Genomic DNA, 12,932 nt, shown 5'->3' on the forward strand with positions numbered 1-12,932 from the left:
TAGTGGTACTGGTGGAAGCATAGATCTGATTAAATGACTGTACAAAAGATAGGTTTGTTTAATTCACATTGAGTCCGTTTAAGAAACAAGACAGTATTTTCATATGAAGAAATTTCAGTATACTGAATAGTGGGTTAATCACTACTGTGTTGTCCTATAATTATTATAAAGATGGGGAAAGATAGTTTTACATATGGTAAATTTTACATTTGGTAAAAATTTGGTAAAAATTTACATATGATAATTCTCAGTGAGCTGGTTTCTCCAGTCATGTTTTTTTGTTTTGTTTTGTTTTGCTTTCCAGGCATATTTTGATCACTAAAAATCATATTTTCTTACATAGCTTCTTACTGCTTCTTCCTAAAATATCCCACCATTTCAGGGAATGTTTTTGATGATTGGCTTGTGACCCTTCCAAATGTCACCAAAATCGGCATGCATCTTGAACCTTTGATTATTGTCTTTAAATTCTTCACTGGGTCATTAGAATTACTATTTTTGATACTAAAATAGCTGCATCTTACTTCTATTTCCCTGAAAGAGACGCTGTCTTTACAAATGGTTATATAAAGTTCATAGATTTCTGCTTTATAGTATTTTAACATTTGTATGAATTCCTATGAACTAACTCCCTTTGTCTGTTGATTATGAACTTCTTTTTGTGAATAATGTTTCTTTGATTACCAAGACCAAAAATTATCAGTTTGGGTAGTTTTTCCCAACTTGTCAATATTAAAATGGCTTTTAGGGGGTTGAGTACCATTGTAATGCATGCATTTATAAAGGAATTTTAACCAAAATCAGCAGAGATGCAATCATGTAGACGTAAGAGACTTTGAAGTGCCATGATTAGCTGTTCTAGAAAGAATCCATTTTTACATGGAGATGTTTTTATGCTTGATCTAGAGCAAATGATGGTTATTTGTGGTGCATAATACATTGTCTTTAATTGGAGCTTGAAATTTGATTTGTATAAAACTTGATCAGGACGGGCGGGCTGTCACATTTATCATTGGTATTATCTACCTTTGTCTTAAAAGAATATGTTGGAAAGAATCTTAGAGATTCCCTGTTTAACTTGTTATGATGAGAATTTTGGTCCAGAGAGGAGAGGTGGTTTTGCTCAGGTTTGACTGGGGAGCAGCTGGGTGAGAACTGGAGCCTGAGCCTCCTCGTCTTTGCCCCGCATATTTGGCCCTGCAGTCTGAGTCTCACAGCCACTGCAGCTGCCTAGGAAATAGACTGTGGTATCAAGTAGAATTCTAACCTACACAATCACTCAAATAAGCTTTGTATTTTGATAATACTCAGTGTCAAAGAAGTGAATTCACGGTCTGCCCCTCTGTCCTTCTCTTCCTGCTTTCTCTTTTCTCCCCTTTTCTTTCTCTACCTACCCCCTTGTAAAATGTACTGATTGCTTGAAACTACATATATAACTCCCCCAAATGTGCCATGTTTCAGGTTCAAAGATAACTGCATGATAAAGTGTCAGTAGGGACCAGCGTTTTCCTGACCCGTCCACTCTATGTGGCCTGTCTTCTGTGTTAATAATGCATGTTTGTGAGACAGCTGGCTGAGCTTTTGAAAGTAGTCTGTGTCCCTGGATGTTTTTTTCCCCCGCTTTTCCTCTGTGCAAAGCTAAATGAACCGCATGGGAATTGAACCTATAACCTTGGCCTCATTAATTTACCTTCTGTACGATCGCCTCTTGGAAATTTATGTTCTACTGTAATGAGAGTAGGAGTGCGATTTCATTCATTCAATAAATAGTAGCACTCCCACACTAATGGCAGCAGAGAGCACAGAGATGTACAGGGCAAGGTTTTTGCCCTCAAGGGGTTAGGATAAGTGCACAGGTCAGTAATGTAAGGCCGGAAATGAGGACAGCAATGGTGGGGGGTGGAGGGAGTCAGCCAAGTGCTGAGTGACTCAGGAGGAGGGCGAGGGGTGCTTGCAGCTGGGAGAACACCAAGGTCCCAGAAGGATGGATGCATTACCAGGAGTGGGAGCAGGGGAGGAAAGCTGGGTGTGCAGGTGTAGGTGTGCACACCAGCAGGGGTGTCAGCATGTGGCCGGCACAAGGCTGGGCACATGAGAGGGCCTGCAGGGAAGGTTGGGAGGAGGAAGAGGACTTAGCTGTCCTACTGAGGTCATCATTCGCGGTGGGGGGGACGGGGGATGGAAGTCATACAATCAGAACTCTCCAACGGGAAAATTCATTTCTCCACTACTGGAGGAGGAGGTGGAGGGAGGAGACGCCGGTGTCAGGGAAGAACCCTTCAAAAGTAAGTGACAAGGGCCTGGTACCAAGTTCACCACAGGCGGTGAGGCCAAGGAGCAGCCCTGGTAACTGTTAGATTTGACAATAGGGGAGGTTTGCCCCGGCAGACTCGCCGATGGCAGGACCCTTCCAGAAACCCACAGAATGCAGAGGCAGAGATGTTAGGTAAAGGAAGTAAAAATAGGCAGTTGGACATGGGGAGCGGCTGGAGCCAGATACGAAGATTTGGGATGTCATTCACCAAAAGAGCTGTGGGAGCCAGGAGAGTGAATGAGATCATTAAGGGATAAAGTACAGAAATAAGAAAAAAAGATGGCCAAAGGTCGAGCTCCGCTGCATTGATGGTCTAGAAAATGAGGAGTCTGAAAAATAGAGGAGGCGTGTTAAGGAGAATGGGCTCAGTACAGTGTGACAGAAACCCAGGAGGCAGAGGGATGCAAGAGGCGTGCAGAGGCAGATTTGCTCTTGTGTCATTGAAAGATGGTGGCGAATAGGAGGGAAAAATAATTCATGTTTGCTTTAATTTTGTAATTAAAGAAAATTGTTTTAATTTGGATTTCACGGTGTGTCTTTTTAATGCTAGACTTTCTTTTCAACTTAATTTGGTTCCACTGCATACTGTGACATTTGGATGAAGCCCTGAAGGAGGTGGGGGAGGGGACTCTGTCAATATCTATGTGAAGAGGAGACAGAAAGCTCAAAGGCCCTGAGGTGGGAGCACACATGGTGGGCTTGGGGGCTAGTGGGGAGGCCAGTGTTGTTGGAGTGGTGTAGGCAAGCAGGAGAGGTTAGAGAAGTCTGGGAGGCCAGATTCTGGCCCTGTGGTCACCTGGGTAACCGAGTTTTCCTTTGAGTGTGAGGAAAGGGCCCAGATGGGTTTGAGCAAAGGAGTGAATAAGGATCATTCTGGATACAGGGGAAGGAAGGGGACAAGGAGAAACATGAAGATCAGCTAGAAGTCTTCTGCAGATCCTAAGGAAGAACTGTTGATGGCTTGGGCTAGTGGTCCCAGAGGAGGTATGGGAAGTGAGGAGAACCCGAAGGCAAAGTGAATAGAATTTAACCGATTGGAGAAAAAGTAGAGTCAGAGATGAGTCCAAGTCGCTGCATTAGTTTGCCCCAGGGCTGCAGCAACAGAGGACCACAGCCTTAAACAGCAAAAATGTATTGTCTCAGGGGTCTGAGAGCCCAAAGTCCGAGATGAGCGTGTCGGCAGGGTTGTTCCTTTCCGAAGGCCGTGAGCAAGAATCTGTCCTATACCTGTCTCTGGCTTCTGGTGGTTTTCTGGCTATCTTTGGTGTTATTTGGCTTGTAAAAGCATCCCTGCCTTTATCTTCACATGGCATTCTGTGTGTGTGTGTGTGTGTGTGTGTGTGTGTGTGTGTGTGTGCGCGCGCGCGCGCGCGCGCTAATTTCCGCTTTTTAACAAGAACACCAATCATATTGGATAAGGGGCCCGCCTTGCTCCAGAATGCTCTCATCTTAACTAATTGTATCAGCTGTGACCCTTATCCCAAGAAAAGGTCACACTCTGAGGTCCTAGGGGCTAGGACTTCAACACAGGAATTTTGGAGATGACACAGTTCAGCCCCAACAGTTGCCATTAACTGAAAGGACAAAGTCTGTAGGAGGAGCGGGGAGAAAATCAGCAAATCTACGGACGTGTTAAGTTTGAGGTGCACGTCAGACACTCGGATGGACACGTCAGGCAGTCAGATAAATGGGTCGGAAATTCCAGGGAGGTGTCTGGGCTGGAGATAAATATTTGGAAGTCCTGGTCATATGGATGATATTTAAAGCCAAGAAACTAGGCGAGATCACAGAGAAAGTAAATTTGGATAGAAGAGAGTTACAAAGAACAAAGTCAAGAGATTATGAAGTTTGGGGACCAAGATAAGCCCCATGAATGATAGCAGTTGTGAAAAAGCAGTTACATGTTAATGATGATTGTAAGTTACATTCTAATTGTTTAAGGAGTCGAGGTATTTCCCTGTGAAGTGTAAGTCAGACAGAGTGTGGATCGAGTTTCACTGGCTAATATGCTAAAGAAGTTCCCGATGCTGAAATGGAATGTTTTGAATGCCATAAAGAAGTCAAAGGACACTAATAAAAATAACAAAGAGCACTCTTCTCAGAAGGAGAAACAACTTTGGAGAACATTGTTTCAGTCCTTGATTAAGAAGACCTTTTCTAGAAAGTCAGTCATGCTGTAGTTCTCCAACAGCTGAATATTTTGTTTCTTCTCCTGGTTTTTTTTGGTGAGAGCACAGTTAAAATAGTTCAAACCTTTTTTTTTTTTTAATTACCAAGTCAGAACTATTATTTATACTTTAGCTAATTGGAAAAACAGAAAAAGCATCAGTGTAATGTAACCATTCAAGCCTTTTTCTTTGAGTCTTTTTTTTTTTTTTAAGATTTTATTTATTTACCTGATAGAGAAAGAGAGATCACAGGTAGGGCAGAGAGAGAGGGGGAAGCAGGCTCCCTGCCTAGCTGGGACCATGGGGCTCGAACCCAGGACCCTGGGATCATGACCAGAGCCGAAGGCAGAGGCTCAACCCCCTGAGCCACCCAGGTGCCCCTTTCTTTGAGTCTTTTCCCCACATGCCTGCTATTTCACATGGACACAGATGTGGCAGCAAGGTGATGGTGGTGACATACAAGAAGTCTGTTCAGCTTTCCGAACAGGTCCAGCTGGCATTTCTCCGAGCCGTTGCCCTTTCTGCTTCCCCTGCCCCTTTTCTTGGCCCGGCTCTCATCCAGTTCTTCCAAATTCAGTTCAGTGGTCACCTTTCAGGAACTGTTCCCCAACTGGTATTTTCCTCCCCTTCCCAGTCTGTGCCACGGTACTACCCTGCACTGTAGCACTCACCATAATAGTTCGTGTCCCCACTAACTGAAGGACAGAGACTGGGTTGGGTATTTATTTCCTCAGTACCTTGCATGGGACCTGCAGGTAGGTATTCGATAAATGCATGAGGACAAGGAATGAATAACATCACCTTCTTTGCCGGCTCACAGCACATCTGTTGCTGAACTGATATTCATTAAAACAGTTTTGTTTAAACTGTGCCATTAACTAGCAGTGTAATAGATTTCATAATAATATATGAAAAGATTCCCCTTCAGAAGTATTCATACAGATTTTTGTTTAAGGGTTCAGTTGGTCCCTAAAAACTGATACCCAGAACCCTTCAGTTTCTTACCAGAAAGATACTTGAGATATTTACTATGTATGGCTTTTTTTTTTTTTTTTTGAAGTATTGACTGTGTCCCTTCAAATTAGTAAGCAGGATGTAGTGATTGGAACATATTGAAGGTAACATGAAAAAATGCAGAAGCTTGATGAGATAAAATTGCTGGCAGTTGAGGCAAGAATTTTTAAATTTTAATTAGTAGATTGTTTTGGAAATGGGAGAGTTTTTTTTTTCTTTTGGTTTTTTTGTTTTGTTTTGTTTTGTTTTTAATCTGGCATAACTGAGATATATAATCTGAGTCTGGGTGAAAAGACTCTTCTCTTCCCTGCCACCTAGAATGCAAATAATATTTTCTGGTCAATTTTCCCAAAAATAGGGGGAGGGGCCCTCAGGTGCTTGGTGGCTCAGTCGGTTAAGTGTCTGCCCTTAGTACCGCTCATGATCTCAGGGTTCTGGGATTGAGTCCCACCTAGGGCTTTCTGCTCAGCAGGGAGCGTGCTTCTCCCTCTACCCCTCTCCCTGCTTGTGCTCTCTCCCTCTGTCTCTGTCTCTCTGTCTCTGTCAAATAAATAAATAAAATATTTAAAAAATTATAATAATAACTGTCAGTTCTCCTGAACCTTAAAAAAAGTAGGGGGAAATGTGTACATGTGATTTTTATTTCTTGGTACCGAGAAAAGGTTTTGCTTTGCTCTACAGAATTTTGGATAACATTTCTCCACAGATAGGGATCTGCCTTCATTTTCTAAGTCACATGTTTGACCAGTAAATCCTGAATTCATTTATGGAACCGTGAGTATTGACAAATTTTGAGCTAAGCTATACAATCTATCAAATGTGCTCCTACAGTGTATTTATTTAAATCTTGATTTCTCTCCTCAGCTCTACTTTGCGAAGTGTTTCTACTGGATCTTCAAGACCTTCCAAAATATGTTTGGTGTGTGGGGATGAGGCTTCAGGATGTCATTATGGGGTAGTCACCTGTGGCAGCTGCAAAGTGTTCTTCAAAAGAGCAGTGGAAGGTAAATGTTCATGTGGGTGTTCCTTTTACACATTTCCTTTCCTAGTGTATCATTTACTTGCATAGTTAACTCTAAATCGTTATTGGGAAATAATTCAAAAACGTTTTTGAGGCAGTCTGTCCGTGAAAAATAGTCGTAATATCTTACCTTAACGCCAAAAGGAGATTTTCCAATGAGCACTATTTAATAGGCAGAATTTGACATGGAGAACTGCAATTAATCGAAAAGGAGTTTTTGTTTTTGTTTGTCTTTGTTTTTCAGTGAGCCTTAGAAATATAATTCTCCATAAATTTAATTTGCATGCTGTGCAGGAGCATTTTATTTGGCACACATAGAATGCATCATGTCTTTCCCGTGTTTCTGTATCAAATACAGGTGTTTGTGGCAAATTAAAAAATTAATAGCAAAATCATGTCTGTAATTTAAGTTGTGTTCCATACAGAATAATTTCATTTAGCAGCTGCTTCAGATTCCAAGTCCCTGGAAAGTCCTACCTTTGTTCTAACTGAAGGTTTTCCAAACCAGGAAGTTAAATGAAACATCCTCTAGGTGTATTTAGACTAGCTTTTGCTTCTGTCCAAGGAGTTGTACTTCCTCTTTTAGTTTGTTTTTGCCTCCCTCCATCCTCACTTATATGCAATTAATTAACATCAGACTTAGTCCAGATGGTTTTGTTAGTGTTGACTACGTGACTGGCTAAACTGTAGAATTTTTGCTCTTAGGAGCAGCGTTATCGGCGTAATCAACACTGATTTCACCAAGGAGTTCAGCATTAAGACTCCTGTAGATTTATTTCTCAGGACAGTTTTCTGGGGGACATATCAGTGCTTCAGAGACCTAAGGGTTAAGGACTTGAATGTTTCGTCTTTGTTTTGCTGGTGACTGCGAGGAAATGTCTTCAATTTTGGATGCAAAAGCTGACCAAGTAGTTATTTCTGTGCTTCTAGGATTGATTTTGTGTTATTTAATTAATATTACATGATTTTACATTATTTACGCTATTAATTATTGAATAGTCCCCAAATCCAGCGTTGAATTGGTGATAGTTTTGTATTTCTTTTGCAAAACATGGGCTCTTAGTTACAGGTGACAGAAAATTCAACACAAACTGGCTTAAGCACCAGTGGAAATGCATTGATTCACATAACTCCAAAGCCCTAGTGTAGGCTTGGCTTCCGACAAGACATGGTCTTAAGCCAGGTTGTTAGAACTCAATCCCATTCCCTCTCCCCCTTAACTTTGCTCTGGCTCTCGTCTTGTCCAGTCCAGGTTCTCTCATGGTGATGAGACAGCCACCAGGCCCTCATGAAAAAGAGGTTCTCTGTTCGCAGCTGTTCTTATAAAACCCCCCAGTTAAGTCTCCCAAGATTGCACTTGGCTCCCGTGTTCCCCTCTGAACCAATCCCAGTGCCTGGGAATCTGACAGTGCAGGGATCTGACAGGCTCCTTCTGGCTGGAGTCAGCCAACCTAAGCTACCTAGACCAATAGTGGAAAAGAATATTTCCCATAGGGAAAAATGGATCCTGTTACCAGGAAACTGATCCCTGGAAAATAAATTTGTATACGAAACTGCAGTCAATTTATTTTTGTCACACTTTCCTCCCCAGCTATCTCCTTTTCTCTTTCCTTAACTCTATGATTAGCCCAGTAGACGATAAATAGGAAAAATTGCCTCTGATTCCTTCCTAATGCCACTTTGCACCTTCCAATATAAGGACTCCTTTCCGTCCCCACTTCCCCGATCACTGATTACTGAACCAAAGTAAGGAGATATGTAAAAATAAAGCAATGTGGAGAAGGGTGTTTAGAGAGGGACCCTCTGTGTTGCCCTACATCTGGGTCATCAGGACCCAGGTTCCGGCTGGTTACAGAACCTGCACTTCTCTGCTTCTGAAGCAAAAGTTTTTCCCAAGCTCTTGCTTAGTTTTTGTTTTAAATAATTTCTATGGAAGTAACTGAGGAAATAACTGTTTTTGTAACTAAGGTATAAATAAATAAGGAAAAGCCTTGATATCTATACATCTTCTTCTTTCATTGGAAAGCTAATCAATAATGGATAATGAAACTTAATAAGTGCCTTTTAAGATTTCTATTAACGTAGACCCTATTTTGGGGGGAAATTATGATTTTAGAGCTTACCTACATGAAAAAGGCTATAAATTTTGAATATAAACTTCATGAGAGTGAGGACTTGTTTTTATTTTGTACTTGTATTTTATTACTGTTTTATCATGTATGAGAGAGATAATATATGAGAAATTAGAATATCTTTGTATCAGAACTTTTTGATTTAATAAATTATTTCTATAATATTTTATATAGTTTGAGGCACTAGTTATCAAATTATGGTATATAGATTTCTTTTTTATTCCCCTTTTATAGATGAAGATGATTAGAAACAGACTCAGTCTACCAATCTATTCAAAATCATAAGGCCAAAAATCTCCGACCCCATAGTAAAGACTTAGGACTCAATACTAGACCCAACCTAACATCTCACTCTCACAGTCTATTTCTTTCATTTTCTATAATTCTCAAGTTTATGGACATTCTACCCTATGTGTCATTCGTTCATGCCTACCTGCTGATAACGAAGGGAGTGATACAAGCATTGAGAAGACACAATCTGGCACCCTTGGTATGTGTGCTTGTGTGTGGGTAACTGTGGGCTTATCTTCATACACATATGCAAAAGTGTGTGTGTTTTTAAATTTGAGTATTTACTAAGTTTGTTTTCTGGCTTTCCCTGATAACCTTAAGCTCCTCCTTAGAATACAAAAGCAGAGAATTCCAAGCTGCAATGGATAGAGGGAGCTGGGATAAGGGGAGTCAATTAAGCTGAAAAGAGCTAATCACCACCAATTACCAAAAGAACAGGAAATGACCACTAGAGTGGAGACAGTAGGAAGAATGTAGCAATCTGAGCTCTGAGCTTACTGGTTTAAGGCTTTGTGCCCTGGAGCACTCCACTCTAAAGGCTGGTATAATAGCCTAGTCGTAACTGTGTAAGGAGACTGAAAATCATTTTTTAAAAGTATAAATTATGTTCTTTGTGTTCTGGTTAATAGGATGTATATATATGCTTATTTTTTTTCATCTTAAACATCTAGTATAAAAATCCTTAGAAGTTTCGTCCAGAACACCTTATTTTCCAATAATGTCAGTTAAGAGCCATATTATTAGACCTTACAAGTGGAGGTTTATAATTTCGTTTTTAAATTTGAATTGCTTTTTTGCCTTGAAGGTTTGTCAGGACCTTCCCATCTTGGAAAAAGGATAAGTGTTTATATATTTATATTTCTTAGGTAGGGTTCTCCATTGGGTAGAAACTGGACTGGACTGGTTTTAGGGTCAGAAGATTTAGTTTTAATTTCTGCCACTCAGTAGATATGAGATTAAGGCAAGTTATTTAATTTGCCTGGGTCTCGGCTTCTTTATATCTAAATAGGAAAAGTAGTATTGCCCTACCTACTAAGAAAAATTAAATGAAAACAAAATGTTTTTGCCAATTTTATAAATCAAAAGTACATCAAAATATTAGATCTTTATTTTAATATTCAATTCCCTAGGATCAAATGCTACAGTTCTCCGTTTAATATATTTGTGGAGAGATATGTTAACAATACAATAATGTGGCACTGTTAGACTTTTGTTTTTTCTTCATTAGATCTTCATTTTTTGTATAATACGTTATTTTCTTCATAGAGCTACCCTTGGAGGTTGTAAGATCCTTCTAGACAAGCAGTTCTCAAAAGTTCTCAAAGGGCATGTGGGGAAAGTGGGAATAACAGAGGGGCTGCCAAAATTTTCTGGAGAGGCGGTCTCACATATTCTAATATAGCCTGAACTGTTGAGATTTACTTCTTCTAATGACCCTTTGTCACTGATGGGGGCAGTCTCATGTTTGGAAGTTGCATAGTAAAGAAAATATTAAGAGCCATCAACTGGACTTTGAGCTCCTCTGTTAGATGTCTTTAGGGTAGGACAGAGCCTTACCTAGAGAACCTCACAAGATTCTAGATATTTAGTAGCTACCAAATAAATGTTTGAAGATACACATGAATGTGAACATGTGGCATGAGAGCAGCTGAAGTTAAATGACTTCCCACCAAATTGGTAAATTAGCAGTGCAACCGGCCCAAGAGTTTATGCAGGCCTTTGGCCTTCTAATCTGCAACTTCTGATTCTAGTCTGAGTTTTTACTATCTCAGTCTCTTTCCAACTGTAAATTGCCATTAGTTTTATCTCATGTGTATTTTATTTTGTGATTCCCTCAGTGAACAGAGCCAACTACATTCAGTACACTATTTTATAACCTAATTTCCTTTTTGGATACTCAGTATACAAGCAGTGTCTGGTAGACACAGCTACCACAAATCACTGAAGAGTTACAAGGTTGTAAAAAAAAAAAAAGAGAGAGAGAGAGAGAGAGTTCATTATTATGTAAAGTCAACTGGATTTATACATTTGTAAGCAGACCTGTTAGGCTAAAGAGTCCATATTTTGATAAGGTCAGCCAAATCATGTGATGTTGGTTTCCATACTCAGACATTTCCTTTTAAGAGACTTACAAATATATTTCCTGAAATGAAATTGCTTTAAGAGCTATAATTGTACATTAATCAAAGGATTCCTCAAATACGCAGAATTTTAAGGTAACCAAGCTTATGAACATGTACCGCAGTCCTTTCAGATGTAGTTCACAGCATATAGATGTAAAAATCTTTAAATTTATAGATTATTCTTTAGGGAAAACTGTTCTTAAGGAAATGTGATTGTTGGTTAATAGTTAATTTCTTTTGCTTTTCTGAAATTAATGATTAAACTGAACAGGTCCAGAGGAAAACATGTCTCACTGTGTCTTACCCATGTTTGCCCTATCAATGCTATATGAACAAGTCGGAGGTGTAGGGGTGTGGGGGATGGGCATAATACAATTGTGCCCCAAAATAGAGAGCTTAAATTTAGTGGACACAAACTAATTAGGATGGTATTATATAATAATTTAAATATAGCCATTCCCTTATAACTGGCATTATAAAATTAAGGAAATTATAATGCAAGGAAATAATGTATATTTATTAGATGTCTTCAGTTCATGATATGATATAGCCCTCAGTGTCCCCATGAGCCATGTACAGGAGGCTAAAGAAAATTAAAGTCCATGTCACTCTTACAGAACTTCTGAGTCAGAATAGGAAACCAAGGATTGTTCTGGCTTACAGTTTTCTTCATAAAATTCTTTAAAGATTTTTTCTTTTCTTTACCACATATTAGGAACCAAGTAACCTGGTTCTTTTTAATTACTTATTTTAAGAGCTTAAATAAATACCTACCCAGTAGATCATATTTTTGGTTTTTATGAACACTCCTTTCCTCCTTAAATAAATATAAGGCTTTAGTTAGTGTTAATTGCAAATGTTTGCCTAGATTTTTTATATCCCTTCAGTTAGTTGCTATGGGAACATGCAAAGCCATGACATTTAGGCCAACTTGGAAGGTTAGGGAAGGCTTCTTAAAGAATTGACCCCAGACTAAATCTTGAAAGATTAGAATTGGCAATGGTGAGGAAGAATGAGGATAGGCTATCTGCACAGCACCAAAAGCAATTTCTCGTTAGCCACTTCAAAAATTTGAGGTGTGAGGTAATAGAAGGTGAAAGTAAATGTGCAGGTTGGATCCAGGTCTTGGACCATCAGGAGGGGCCTGAACTTATCCTTGGGCCAAACAGAATCTCTGATGTTTTCTGCAACAGAATGTCAGGCTCAGTTTTGTATTTAATATCTGGCTTCAGGACAGTATGCCTATTTAAATAGGGACAGTTCCAGTGGCTGTTTTTAATCATTTTGATAAGAGATGTCCAGGGAAAGAACTAACATCAGTGTTAGGCATTGAGAGGAGGGGTAGTTAATGAGACTATCTGGGAAGGAATGTTGGCAGTTCTCTACTGGACGTAAAGAAGCAAAGATCTAGGATGATTCCCCAGGCTCATTTGCTGATATTAGGAACATAGGAGAGGGAGTAGCTTTGGGGGCATGGGAGGAAAGGTTCATTAACTGGGCAAACATTTATTTAATATCTACCAAATGCCAGACACTATTCTAGGCATACCTAGGTACATCTGGAATGAAGATGAGGTGAACAAAGATCCCTACCCTGGTGGAGTGTACATTCTAGTGAGGAGTGATGGAGTAATCAGACAGACATAAGAAAGGAGCCATTTATGTAGCTAATGGGAAAAGGCAGTGGCGGTGGCCAGCATTGTCAGGATAAAGAAGACTGGAATGAAGTTTGGTTTAGGACCTTGAGTTTGAAATATCTAGAAGACATTCAGGTGGGCCTAACAGAATGTTGGTTGTGAGAATTTGAAGCGTGGGGGGAATAAGGCAAGATTGAAAACAAAGATTTTTAGAATCATCATCCATGAAAAT

The 12,932-nt window shown here is 39.8% G+C and overlaps 1 protein-coding gene across 1 annotated transcript in view; it reads left to right on the forward strand.

Annotated features, from left to right (window-relative positions):
* NR3C2 (nuclear receptor subfamily 3 group C member 2) overlaps window positions 1–12,932 on the forward strand; it is a 330,198-nt gene that overhangs the window by 158,967 nt on the left and 158,299 nt on the right. The window contains exon 3 of the mRNA XM_032855551.1: window positions 6,361–6,500. Within this exon, the coding sequence (XP_032711442.1) occupies window positions 6,361–6,500 (140 nt within the window). The remainder of the gene's footprint in view (window positions 1–6,360; window positions 6,501–12,932) is intronic.

This window comes from Lontra canadensis, unplaced genomic scaffold (genome assembly GCF_010015895.1).
Source record: "Lontra canadensis isolate GAN:19392208 unplaced genomic scaffold, GSC_riverotter_1.0 scaffold10, whole genome shotgun sequence".
NCBI classification, from domain to species: Eukaryota; Metazoa; Chordata; class Mammalia; order Carnivora; family Mustelidae; genus Lontra; species Lontra canadensis.